The 13,642-nt window shown below is 41.7% G+C and overlaps 1 protein-coding gene across 1 annotated transcript in view; it reads right to left on the reverse strand.

The window, feature by feature from the left end:
• Positions 1-13,642, reverse strand: part of MERTK (MER proto-oncogene, tyrosine kinase) — a 115,070-nt gene that overhangs the window by 56,009 nt on the left and 45,419 nt on the right. The window contains exon 5 of the mRNA XM_042982008.1: positions 1,150-1,236. Within this exon, the coding sequence (XP_042837942.1) occupies positions 1,150-1,236 (87 nt within the window). The remainder of the gene's footprint in view (positions 1-1,149; positions 1,237-13,642) is intronic.

A 13,642-nucleotide genomic window follows, 5' to 3' on the forward strand; every position in this document is an offset into this window, starting at 1 on the left:
TGTTTGCACTTTACGAAAATGTCTTTATAACTTCACGCCTACTCATGAATTCCTGAAATTCCCAACATTTCTTTTGAAAATTGTCATAATGAGACTTGAAATGAGGAAGGAAGTTATACAGTTCCTCCGGGAGTACGTTTCAGTTTGCTCTTTTCTTTTCTTTGTTTTGTTCCAATGAACTTTCAGAAAATGCTCCCTCATCACCTTCATCTAGTTGTTTGCCAAAATGAAAGTGTAACTTCTTTTGCAATTTTGAGTCCCCCACTGTATATTACCTTTTAACTCATTATTAAACACATTCTGCTTTTTGCTTGTGTTGTTTCCCCAAGATTAAGACCAAAAGGAATATGAACTCAATATTTGCTTCTCGTTATTTAAATGAAGAACAAATAAACATAAAATTTGCTTGAGTTTCTATGAGAGAAGGTAAGAAATATGATTTGAAAAGGCATAAAATGACAGTATTGACTTTCAGGTTCCAGGTTTTGATAACCTTGACCCCATGGAGAGAGGAGGATGAGGCAGACGACTGGATTGTAATATCTCTACTAGCACAGGGGTCTTCAAACACAACTCTTCCGTTGTTATATCCCAGCTCAGGGGAAGGGAGAGCGACAAGAAGATTAGGAGGAAGAGGCACAGGGGCTCTGGGCTCTCCCTTGCTTCTGCCCCTCTTAGGGCAGCAGCCGGGGGAGACTTGCTTCAGCCCCAGCTTCCAGCTGCCCTGGAAGGACAGAGCCCATTCCTTCAATCAATGCCCTAAGCCACCCGCCCCCCCACCCCTGCAGGCTCTTCAAGGGGCAATGGGGACTAGTTCAAGGTGGCAGAGGGAAAGATGAAAACAGGAGCTAAGAAAATCAAGGGTAGACATCACAGCCTAGTTTCTTCTCAGACTAAGCAAAACTATATGAACTCATGTTTATCAAAGATGTAAGCACCAGGCGCTGTTATGAAAGCTTTTACTTGCACTGTCTTATTTAAGCCTCAGAAACAGGTAGATTCTGTAATTATCCCGATTTTATACTGAAGCCAGAGAGGTTAAGTGACTTGTCCAAGGTCACAAAGGAAGTCAGTGGGGAAGCCAGGGCTCAAACCCAGGTAGCTGGCTGCAGAGCTCAGGGGCTTGGGGGACATGGCCCTGGTGCTTACCTTTGATGTTGATCTGCACACCCTTGGACACGGTCAGCCCTTTGTCATTGTGGGCCTCACAACTGAAGACAGCCATCTCGGTCAGACCTGGAATGGAAGGGGACTCATGAGACCAGTCACCGAGAAACAGGCTGCGGTTCACCAGAACCCTACGGTTGTCTTAGCAATCTTTTACTTTTTGGTTCATTGCTTCAAGTCATAAATGCCAAGTTAATTTGAAAAGTATGCGGGTGGTTGAAAAACAAACCTGGGATTAAACCCTAGCTACCAGGAGCAAGCCACCCGTGGGGCTACAAGGCAGCTGTCTTCATTTGCATCCTTTATCTTTCCCTGATGGTGGGATGTTAGGTAACAAAGCAGTAACATTTAGATTTTTAAATTTCTGCCAGGAGGTATGGGTATTGCTGGCCCCAATATCAAAAAGAATGTTTTTTGAGGCTCGCCTGGTCACTCCCCAGCTGATTAGCCACACAGTACAGAATCACACACTGATGACATGTCAGAATACCAAACACAGCAGGAGAAAAGTCACAGTGCTTAAAAATTTCAGACGATCTGTTGTAATGAATCCTTTTTTAATGGTAAATATCGGTCAGTTCATGCAGAATTATTATATAAACATAAGACACTATTATTACTTGCAGGGAAGACACTAGGGCTGAATGAAGAAAAATTCTATCAGTTCAGAGGTTTGAAGACATCTTAGAAATGAAAAAATTAGTCCGTTTATTAGTTTTAAATAGAAAGGAAGAGAGGCAACCCAGATCTTGGTTTCTAATACTATTTGCCAACAAAAGGAACCAGAGCTCCTTGGAAAAATGGCTGATTCTCAGATTGGAGCAGGAAACCTGTAAGATGAGCCTGGAATGGAATATAATACAAACACCATGCAACACACTCACACACACACACACACACACACACACACACACACACGGCTATTTTCCTAATAGCCAAAGCTGGAACAATTTGAACAAGAAAATAAAGGAAGTAGCATTGGATTGTAACCCAAAGTATAAAATAAATATCCACCAGTCTACACTGCTGTAAATAAATGATTAAATAAATGGGGAAGAACAGGCAAATCTCCCATGCAGAAGGGTTCCAAATTAATTTATGTGGATACTCTGCCCTCAGCGGGGAGGACCGTAACTCCCAACCCCTTAAGTGTGGGCTGCATGTAATGACTTCCTTCCAAAGAGGACAGTATGAAAAGGAAATAAAAGCAAAACTTTATTTTATTTATTTATTTTTTAAACTTTAGAGTGGAGAAAATGATAAACACTCCCTTGGCCACGTGACCGAGGTTAACACCACTAAGTCACGTTGACAGAATGTACCCTCGATATGATGTAATGAAAATGGCACTTCCCCTCTGCAATCTTCCTCCCAAACACCTACCACCCAAGTCTAATCAGGAGGAAAATATCAGACAGTTCAAACGGTGGAACATTCTACAAAAAACCCGACTTGTATTCCTCAAAACTATCAACGCCATTAAAGACAGAGAAAGTTTGAGAAACTGTCACAACCAAGGGGAGCCTAAAGAGACAAGACAACCAAATCCTGGATGAAACCATGGAACAATACAAGGGTATTAGGTAAAAACTAAGGGAATCTGAATAATGTATGGACTTGAGTTAATAAAATATATCAATATTGGTTCATTAACTGTAATGAATATATCACACTTAAGACGTTAACAATAGGAGAACTTGGAATGGGGTTGATGGGAAAACTGTACTATCTCCATGATTTCTAAAATCTAAAACTATTCTAAAATTTAAAAACAGGTTTGTTTGCTTTTCCTTTTTAAAAAAATTTTTAGGGGCGCCTGGGTGGCTCAGTCGGTTAAGCGGCCGACTTCGGCTCAGGTCATGATCTCGCGGTCCGTGAGTTCGAGCTCCGCGTCGGGCTCTGGGCTGACCGCTCAGAGCCTGGAGCCTGTTTCAGATTCTGTGTCTCCCTCTCTCTCTGCCCTCCCCCGTTCATGCTCTGTCTCTCTCTGTCTCAAAAATAAATAAACGTTAAAAAAATTTTTTTTTAATTTTTAATGTTTATTTATTTTTGAGAGAGAGAGAAAGAAAGAGTGTGAGTGGGGGAGGGGCAGAGAGAAATGGAGACACAGAATCTGAAGCAGGCTCCAGGCTCCAAGCTGTTAGCACAGAGACTGATGTGGGGCTCATACCCACGAACCATGAGATCACAACCCGAGCGGAAGTCAGATGCTTAACCAACTGAGCCACCCAGGCACGCTTCCTTTTTTTTTTTTTTTAACGTACAGTCATAAATACCATCTAGTAGAATCTGGAAACTTCTCTGCCTCTGGCACACAGATGTCATCTGGCACAGAGTTCACATCATGAACTGGAGAAAGGCAGAAAAAATTCTTGGAAATATACCTCCACTTGCTTCTTGCCTGAAAACCTTATTTTGTTTTCTTCTATCCATTTACTTGTATAGGAAATTCTCCATCTGATCATTTTAAAATCCAAAGCTTGTCATTAACAGTAATTAAATATTTGAAAATTCAGAGGAACAAGTTGCTGAGGGAAGGCCAGCTGGGCATCAGCTCAGAAAGGCCGTGCCATGTTGGGTGTCCACGTGGTAAATGCTGTGCCAAGGCTGGGCCAAGTGGCCAGAGAACTGCGTCTGCAAGAAGTTCTAGGAAGAAATGCGAACCTAATCCCTTTTATGTCGGTGCTTCTCCTGAGGGTTACAAGTGCAATGAAAAATCAGAGCCTCTGGGGTTCATTTTTTTTCCCATCCAGAAATTAGTCCAGGCACCTGAACTCTGCTGACTAGACAAATCTCTCAAGAAAAAACGAACCTGCGTATCTCTGTCCTACAAACCCACAGTGACTTTTCACTTCTCGAAAATAATGTTCTGTCAGAATGTGACAGCCACTTCAGGTATTTTAATTTTCTGAGGTAAGGAGTATTGCCTTCAGACTGGAGGAAAATCCTCTTAGATTCCCTTGACAATTCCAAGAGCTAAGAAACTAAAATCCCAGGTCGGAGCCATCGCTCTTCACATTTTTGGTCATTCCCTTTTGGCTGACGGATGAAACTGCTAATAGTTTGTGTGATCGTTTAAGAAATATTTATTTCACCGAAAAGGAATATTTACCTCAAACCCATTAGCCGCATCTATGAAAGGACACCCTTGGATACCCTGCCTTAGGTGTCTTTAGGTATTTTGCTTGTATTCCTCTCAAATAATTTTGAAAAATACATGCAGCCTCTCATATATTTTGAGGTTTGCATCTTAAATTTTTTATAATTTAAACAGCTGCAAAGAATATAATTTCAGGTACTCAGACATTTTAAAGTAAAATTCCTTTGAAGGTACCTATGTAGCATACTCAAGACTGGGATGGGAAAACGGAAACAATTTTCCTCCAGCTGCCAGAAGTTTTCCATCATGATTTTCTACTTCCCCTGCAGATTTTTACCCTAATGGCATAAGTGTGAGGGTTTGGAAGCACTTCTTGGCAACAAAAATACACATGCAGGTTGAGATATAGATTGATGATCCTTACCATTATTATTAGGGCACAACTCATCAAGACAATATATATAATTCTTAAATGTAAACAGTAAAATTTTACTGGAGGGGCAACTCCTTTGCTGAACAAAATTTGGAATTTTCTATGTAACGATCTGGAAATTTCTTAACATTATAGTGCCAAAACACTATAGCAGCCACTGTCAAAGTGTGGTCTAGAAACTCCTGGGCATCCCAGAGGCTCTTTAAGGAGCTCTTAAGATGAAAACTATTTTTATAATAATAATAACAACAACAATACTAATAATAATGGTAAGATGTTATTTGCCATTTCCACTTTCATTCTCTCAGAAATGCATGATGGAATTTTCCAGAAGAATTTTCCAGAAGCTGTATGTTGTGTGATGATGCCATTAGCTCTCTCAGCTAATGGAGTATGGGCTTGTTTATTTTTGTGCTTTAAAAGTTTTGTTTTAATTTCTCATTCAGTACTTATCAATAGATAGAACTCACATAAACGAAACCTCTTTGGTTCTCAATAATTTCTAAGACTGTCAAGGGATCTTGAGACCAAAGCATTTGAGAATTGATACCCCGTAGTGACTCCAGATAAGTCAGGGAGAGGTCTTTCTTCTTTTGCAAAATGAGGGAGAGATGACTGGGAAGCAAGAGTTGGAAAAGAAGCATTGACATAGCATTGGGACTTTGGGTACTCTTGTCAGGCATTGATTTTACAAAAGAGGATAGACATGTCCCAGATGAGGATTTAGACCTTATCCTTCTAAGCCACTGCATGGCGTCCGTACAGCCAACCATTATTTCACAGTCCGGACTGTGACGCTTTGGTTTTCATGCTGAAGCATCACCTTTAACCTTCCAAGTCATAAGCTCTCAAGTAAGATGCCCATTTCACAGGCTCCATGAACACGCAAAACTTGGCTTATATTTAGAAAAATCTGCTTTGGCTCAATCAGAAAATACAGAGAGCTGCCGTGCAATTTATATTTTTAATACAGTTGAGCTAAACACAGTTATTTGACTTCAATTACTCTTGTCAAAATGCTTGGGAAACACTTGAGTACAAAATACAGATCACATTCCAAACTGGTCAGAAGGTCCTGGAGAAAAACAAGAGGGTGGATTCATTTCGTGAGACCCGTGGTCTAGCAACAGATCCCTAAGTAAGACAACTGGGGCCCCTTCAGAGCTGCAAGGTTTATCAATGCTGAAAGTGAAACCGCTGATCAGGACCATGATGTTAGGTTAAGTGGGAAGTCGCTTTTCCTTTCTGTGTTTCTTTTCAAAGTGCACACAAAGTCAGGAAAACAATCTCTAGCAAATTCTCTGGCACAAGACATCCACATTAATATGGAATTGCCCAGAAATAGCTAAACCACCTATTATAGCAGTACTTCCTGCGCCCTGGGGTGGTTAATGCCCATAGGCCAGACGCCAGCAGGAAAAAGTAGAACCTGGTTCAAACCAAAGTTAACTTTCTCCAAAAGCAGGTGGGCCAAAACTCAAGGGCAAATATAGTCTTCTTCGCTTAATGTATTCAGTTATGTATACTTCCTTTGGGGGCTCCTGGGTGGCTTAGTCAGTTAAGCGTCAGGCTTTGGCTCAGGTTACGGTCTCACCGTTTGTTAATTCGAACCCCACACCGGGCTCTCTGCTGTCAGCACAGAGCCCACTTTGGGTCCTCCCCCTCTCTCTGCCCTTCCCCCCCCCCACCTCAAAAATAAATAAATATATATACTTCCTTTACGTAATGGCACTAGCTTCCCAGCTAGAGACTCACGCATAAGCCCGGGTTGAATGTAACAACTAGTGTGTGCTGGGAAAGACCGCTGCCTGTCACTTTCCTCTTCTCTGTCTGGATGAACAATAACCACCAGACTGGAATAGACCTTCAAGTTTTATAGTCTGAGTCCTTGTGGCTTTCCAGAGGAAAAAATCATCCACTCCCCTAAATCCCCACCCTACCACCCACTCTCTCCCGAGTGACTCCAGCACTGGAGCCTCTAATCTCTCTTGAGCCAGGTCCTCTCCCAGTGGGCCATCCACTTTACTGTTACGTCTCACCTAACTCATCACAATTGTTCATGCCCCTCTTGCTTGGTCTTCTGCTGGTTTAAAAAAAGATTGCCTCTGGGGCGCCTGGGTGGCTCAGTTGGTTAAGTGTCCAACTTCGGCTCAGGTCATGATCTCACGGTTTGTGGGTTTGAGCCCCGCCTCCGGCTCTGTCCTGACAGCTCAGAGCCTGGGGCCTGCTTCGCATTCTGTGTCTCTCTCTCTCTCTCTCTCTCTCTCTCTGCCCCTCCCCCACTCACATTCTGTCTCTCTCAAAAATGAATAAATGTTAAAAAAAATTGTAAAAAAAGATAGCCTCTGGCATAAGGTTTGAAAGATATTTTATTTTATTATTATTCGTTTTTTTAAGTAGGCTCCATGCCCAATGTGGAGCCTGAACTCAAAACCCTGTGATCAAGAGTTGCACGCTCTACCCATGGAGTCAGCCAGGCACCCCTGAAGGATATTTTAAAGAACATTCAGTAACAGGATGTTTTCTTGAGGAAAGGACAATCAGTGTTGCTGGGAAAGCAACTTGTAAGAGCACCAGTTGGGCCAATTCTTTGAGTTCTGGATTAAGCAACCCTTTCATTTCCCCCCCCCCCCCAGAGCAAAATAGGCAAAGCAACAGAAGCAGACCCCGCATAAAGGAAATTGCTCATTAACTTGGAACATCCTATCTGCCCTGAATTCATTCAATCAACAGATATTTACTGAGTACTTACTAGGTGTCAGACATTTTCCCAGGGACTTGGGGTATATTCATGAATAAAAGAGATCCCTGCCCTTACAGAGCTCACATTCTCACAGAGGGAAGTAGGTGGGAAATAATAACCTTCATAAATAAGTAAGCTGCAAGCTCTGTCAGAAGGTGGTTAATGCTATGAAAAAAGAGAAAAGGATCAGAGATCCAGGGGTGGGTGGGGAAGTGGGCTGTGATTTTAAATATTCAGGTCAGAGGTGGCTCCTGAGGGAAAGGCCCAATGTAAGGGGTGGGGTGGAGGGTTCTAGGCAAAGGGAAAAGGCCTTTGCTCTGTCCTCTAAGTAGGATGGGAAACCTGGAGCTGTGAGCAGGAGACTGACATGATCTAACTTGTGTTTTATCAAGATCATTCCAGTTGCCACACAGACTACACCTAAAGCAAGTAGGTCCCTTAATAGCTCCAAATTTTTTCCTGATCTGAAAACGGGTATCAAAAATGCCTAACTGTATCCCAACTTGCTATGAAGTTCAAAGTCAGTCTTTATAGAAAGCATTGTGAAAATTATGAACTGATATATAAATTGTAGTTATTTTAGAATTTATTTCCTATTATTATTATTACAATGAATACTATTAACTCTATCCCACTAAAACCTAAAGCTGCCTTAGCTGTTACCTAAATGTGGATTTAAAAATGAAATGAGTATTTTTAAAAAATAAAAACCAGACAGATCAGCAGAAGTCCACCACTCTTGACAGAAAGGTAGCTCCGAATTGACAATGAGATAGTAACCACTGCATATAATGAGATAGTAACCACTCATGTAAAAATTTTTGTAACAGGTAACATTTGAGTTATTCCTGTAGGTTGCCCCTGTACCAAGGGCCTTACCCTCATTATTTCACTGAATTCTCATAAATGTTCTATGAGGTAGACACTGTTATTACCCTATTTTAGAGAAGAAAGTAGAATAATTTGCCTAGGGACACACAACAGTGAAGCAGTATTAGCATATGTCATAGCTAGGAATCCCAACCACTAACCTACAATGCACTCTGCCATTAAATACCATACAGCAAAACCTTTGGCAGTTCTGTTCTTTATTTTGGGATTGGGTTTTGCCCAAGACAAAGTGCTTTTTTATTTTTAAAAAAATTTTTCTTAACGTTTATTTATTTTTGAGACAGAGAGAGGCAAAGCATGAACGGGGGAGGGTCAGAGAGAGGGAGACACAGAATCCGAAACAGGCTCCAGGCTCTGAGCTGTCAGCACAGAGCCCGATGCGAGGCTCAAACTCACGGACCGCGAGATCATGACCTGAGCCGAAGTCGGCCGCTTAACCGACTGAGCCACCCAGGCACCCCGACAAAGTGCTTTTTAAAAACAAAACTTTGGGGCCCCTGGGTGGCTCAGTCGGTTGAGCGTCTGACTTCAGCTCAGGTCATGATCTCACAGCTCATGAGTTCAAGCCCCACGTCAGGCTCTGTGCTGACAGCTCAGGGCCTGGAGCCTGCTTCGGATTCTGTGTCTCCCTCTCTCTCTGCCCCTCTACCGCTTGTGCTCTGTCTCTCTCTGTCTCTCAAAAACAAATAAACATTTTTTAAAAATTAAAAATAAATAAAAATCAAACTGTTTTGAAATTATTTTCCATTTATAAGAGACAGTACAATTTATTTCCTATTTCAGCAGAAATAGTACAGAGTTCTTGTACACCCTTCACCAGCTTCCCTTAATGATAAGATCTTACATAATGATAGTACAATGACCAAAACCAGGAAAGTGACTTTAGTACAATACTATTCACCCAAATACAGACTGTATTCAGATTTTACCAATTTTTGTTCTGTTTTATTGGGGGGAGGGGTTCTGGTATAGAGTTCCATGAAATTTTATTACAGGTACAGATTTGTATACAATTACAGAATTGCCTCAACACCAAAAAAAAGTGCTCCCTCATGCTTTAGGAACATCCTACCCAAGCTAATCCCTGACTAGAGTCATCACTGTAAGTTTGTCATTTTGAGAATGTCATATAAATGGAATCATACAGCGTGTAACCTTTGAGATTGACTTTGTTGACTCAGAATAATGCCCTTTAGACAAAGTACTTCCTCGCTCATGTCTCTTAAAGACAGCTCTTACGTCATAGAGGGGGGCAGGAAACAAGTGGAATCAAGAGGGAAAAAGCACATGGCCTTCTTGTTCACGAATGTGCTTGCTCAAAGCAAGTATCAACAATCAAGACTCTTTAAACCACTTATCTACGTAGCACTCTCTTTGTAGAAGGGCTTGGGAAAGTTTACTTGAGTTAATTTCAAAATACAACGGCCTCTCCCTGCAAACGCGGTTTTGCATCAGCATGTGAAGCATAAAACTCCCCACACATCTCTGGTCAGGATGGTACCTCGTTCCCCAACATGAACTTTTGAGATAGATTCAGATATCACTAAAGTGTCCTCAAAATTAAACACAGATGTAAAGAAGAAGAAGACTGTTTTATGTAGTTCTTTTACAATGTTACAAAATTCAGCTGCTTGGGACTGGTCCACAGATAGAGCTGATTTGATGGAACTTGATGAGTCCAGCACCAGCCCCATGGTGGGAAGCCCACACTGTTGGACCTTTCTCCCTGGACTTCCTTAAGCCCTTTGTGTCTACAAAACGGGTGTAAAAAAAAAATCTGCTCTATTAATGTCACAGAACTGGTTAGAAATATAAATGAGAAGAGATGAGGAGTATGTAAGTGCAAAAGCCATCATGCAAATACAAGTTACTTCATTATAACAATGTTCCTTTGTCCCAGTGAAGGGATCTCTGACTCAAGAGTCTGTTTGTTCATGTGTTTGTTCATTAGTTGACTCATTCATTCACACAGTTCTGATGTGCCAGGCGCTATGTTGGGTGATGGTGCTAAGATAACTAATAACTAATGTGTAATAATCACACTAATTAATAATTCGGGGTGGGGAGACATGTAGATGGCTGTGCTTCCATGTGGGAGGAGGTGCAAGTGTTATGGAAGAGGCACTGTGGATACACAGACAAGGACAGGGTGTCCAGAAAGGTTTTCAGAAAAGAAATATATATGGGTACACGGATGTCCACATAAGTAACAACAACAACAACCACCGCCAGAATAAAACAACCTCCATGCTCATCGACAAGGGAGTAGTTAAATAAATTATGGTCCATTCATGCACTGAGGCAGTTGCCATAAACAATGAGAGGCCCATGAGTACCTACATGGAAAGATCTACAAGTCTTGGTGATCTATCTATGTGTATATGTACATATGTGAGTATACTTAAGGGAGAAAGGCCTAGAAGGAAGTGAACCAATGGCTCACATTGTGTGTGACATCTGTATGGAGAGTGAATGTGTGGAGATTCAAGGGAGACTTGACCATTTTGCTTTGGTATGTAACCATGGTTTGAATGTCTTACAGTGAACATGTGTTCACATATTACTTGTGTAACAAAAAGGCTGAAATTAATCTGCACGTGTCTTATCACTCCAATTGAAAGGAAAATAATTTATATACATACATCCACCCAAGGGTATATATTCACAGAAAAAGTTTGAAAGGAAACACATCAGTGTTTTCGTCATAATTATAAATGTGTAATGAGATGTAAAAATACTTTCTGAATTTTCTACATTTTAAACATGGAAGCATTTAATAGTTATGTAAAATAAAGTTAAAAATCTTTTCATTTTGAACTAATTATGGATTCACAGAAAGGTATAAAAAAATATAGGGGGAAGGTGGGGCACCTGAGTGGCTCAGTTGGTTAAGCATGTAACTTCGGCTCAGGTCATGATCTCCCGGTTTGAGTTCGAGCCCCGCATCACGCTCAGAACCTGGAGCCTGCTTCAGATTCTGTGTCGCCCTCTCTCTCTGCCCCTCCCCCACTCATGCTCTCTCTGTCTCTCAAAAATGAATAAACATTAAAAAAAATTTAAAGAAATATAGGGAGAAGTTTCATGTATCCTTCACCCTACCTCCCCAATGTTAACATCTTATATAACCATAGCACATTGTCGAAACCAGGAAATTGACATTCGTACAAGCTTACTTAGATTTTACCAATCATACGTAGACTCGTTTGTGTGTGTGTGTGTGTGTGTGCGCGCGCGTGTGCGTGTGCATGCATGTAGTTCTATGTAAGTTAATCACATATGCAGCTTAACAGTTCCATGTCATTTTTAAAAACACGCTATTAGGCTACAAACTGCTCTATTTCTTTTTTTTTTTTTTTTTTTAACGTTTATTTATTTTTGGGACAGAGAGAGACAGAGCATGAACGGGGGAGGGGCAGAGAGAGAGGGAGACACAGAATGGGAAGCAGGCTCCAGGCTCTGAGCCATCAGCCCAGAGCCCGACGCGGGGCTCGAACTCACGGACCGCGAGATCGTGACCTGAGCTGAAGTCGGACGCTTAACCAACTGAGCCACCCAGGTGCCCCCAAACTGCTCTATTTCTATTTTACTCCTATCTTCTCTACCAAAGAAAAAAAATCTTCAAGTTAAAAAAAAGTAAAATAAAAATTGTAGTGAACTTGAAACCCAAGATAGGTTGTAGTTCTAAGAGTATACCACCATTTAGAAATAAATCAGATCTCCCATCACAGACAAATTATATACAGCCTTGGATATGAAAAAGATTTTGCAGATATTATCACAGAAACACACTTCTACTTTCTAAGAAAACACAAATGAGGAAAAGTTGCAGAGGAACAGAGACAGATTTTGTCCCTAGTTTCATCAAATGCTACTGATCCTGGTAAGGACAGGATCACTGAGAGAGAGAAATCCATAGCAAAACTTAAGACAGGGTTATCAACGGGCGCCTGAGTGGCTCAGTCAGTTAACTATCTGACTTTGGCTCAGGTCATGATCTCACAGTTCCTGGGTTCAAGCCCCACATCGGGCTCTCTGCTGTCAGCACAGCGCTTGCATCTGATTTTCTGTCTCCCTCTCTGCCTCTCCCCTCGCCCCCCCCCCCACATGCACCCCCTCTCTCTCTCAAAAATAAATAAACATTAAAAAAAATGGGGGGGGGGAGAGAGAGCTATCAAACTGGTGCCTGTAAGAATGCAGAAAACTGTCACATCTAGGAGTTAGGCTCACCAACAAATCAGGTCTGATTTCAAGATGAGTTCCAAGCTGGTTTCCAGACATTCTGTGATAGTTATTAGCCCAAGGTATCGAGAACATCTCAGAAGATAAGTTGCAGAAATAAATGGGGTGAAAAAGAAAACAAAGCAGATTTACTAGTGGTTAAACAGTGGCCAAGAAAGTTGATTTAATGAACTGATGTCAACTCAGAGGCTGCCTTTATCAACAGACCACTGGACTCTGCCCTTGGTTAGAATAAAATCTAGATTTTCATCAACAACTTGAAAGAGACACAAACGGCAGCTGGCACAAAGCAGGGGGATGATTTGTTAACCAACGAGGGAAATGAGGTTCCAAATGGCCTCAGTGGGCTGAGTCAATGGCTTAAATTTTTGTAAGGATAAATGGTAGGCTGAAATTCCAAAAATAATATATACACAAGAAATAGGAGAGCTCTGGGGCACCTAGGTGCCTCAGTTGGTTAGGCATCTGACTCTTAAAAAAAATTTTTTTTTAAATGTTTTATTTATTTTTAAGACAGAGAGAGACAGAGCATGAGTGGGGGATGGGGCAGAGAGAGAGGGAGACACAGAATCTGAAGCAGGCTCCAGGCTCTGAGCTGTCAGTACAGAGCCCGACGCGGGGCTCGAACTCACAAACTGTGAGATCATGACCTGGGCCAAAGTCGGACGCTCAAAGGACTGAGCCACCCGGGCGCCCTGAGGCATCTGACTCTTGATTTCCATTCAGATCATGATCTCACAGTTCCTGAGTTCAAGCGCCGCCTCAGGCTCTGTGCTGGCAGCCTGGAGCCTGCTTGGGATTCTCTCTCTCTGTCTCTCTCTCTCTCAAAATAAATAAATAAACATTAAAAAAAAAAAAAAAGAACCAGGAGAGCTTTGACTTTGGAGTAACTGATGAGATAAAAGACCTAAGGATTTCAGTTAACCTCAAACTATTAGCCTTCATCAAAAAAGTAATGCAAACTGCATTACCAAGAATATTGTGTCCAAAACACATCACCGCGGCCTCCACTGAACTTATGGGTGTCTTTTCAAAACAACACCGGGGCACCTGGGTGGCTCAGTTGGTT

Source organism: Panthera tigris, chromosome A3, assembly GCF_018350195.1.
Source record: "Panthera tigris isolate Pti1 chromosome A3, P.tigris_Pti1_mat1.1, whole genome shotgun sequence".
Classification (NCBI taxonomy): domain Eukaryota; kingdom Metazoa; phylum Chordata; class Mammalia; order Carnivora; family Felidae; genus Panthera; species Panthera tigris.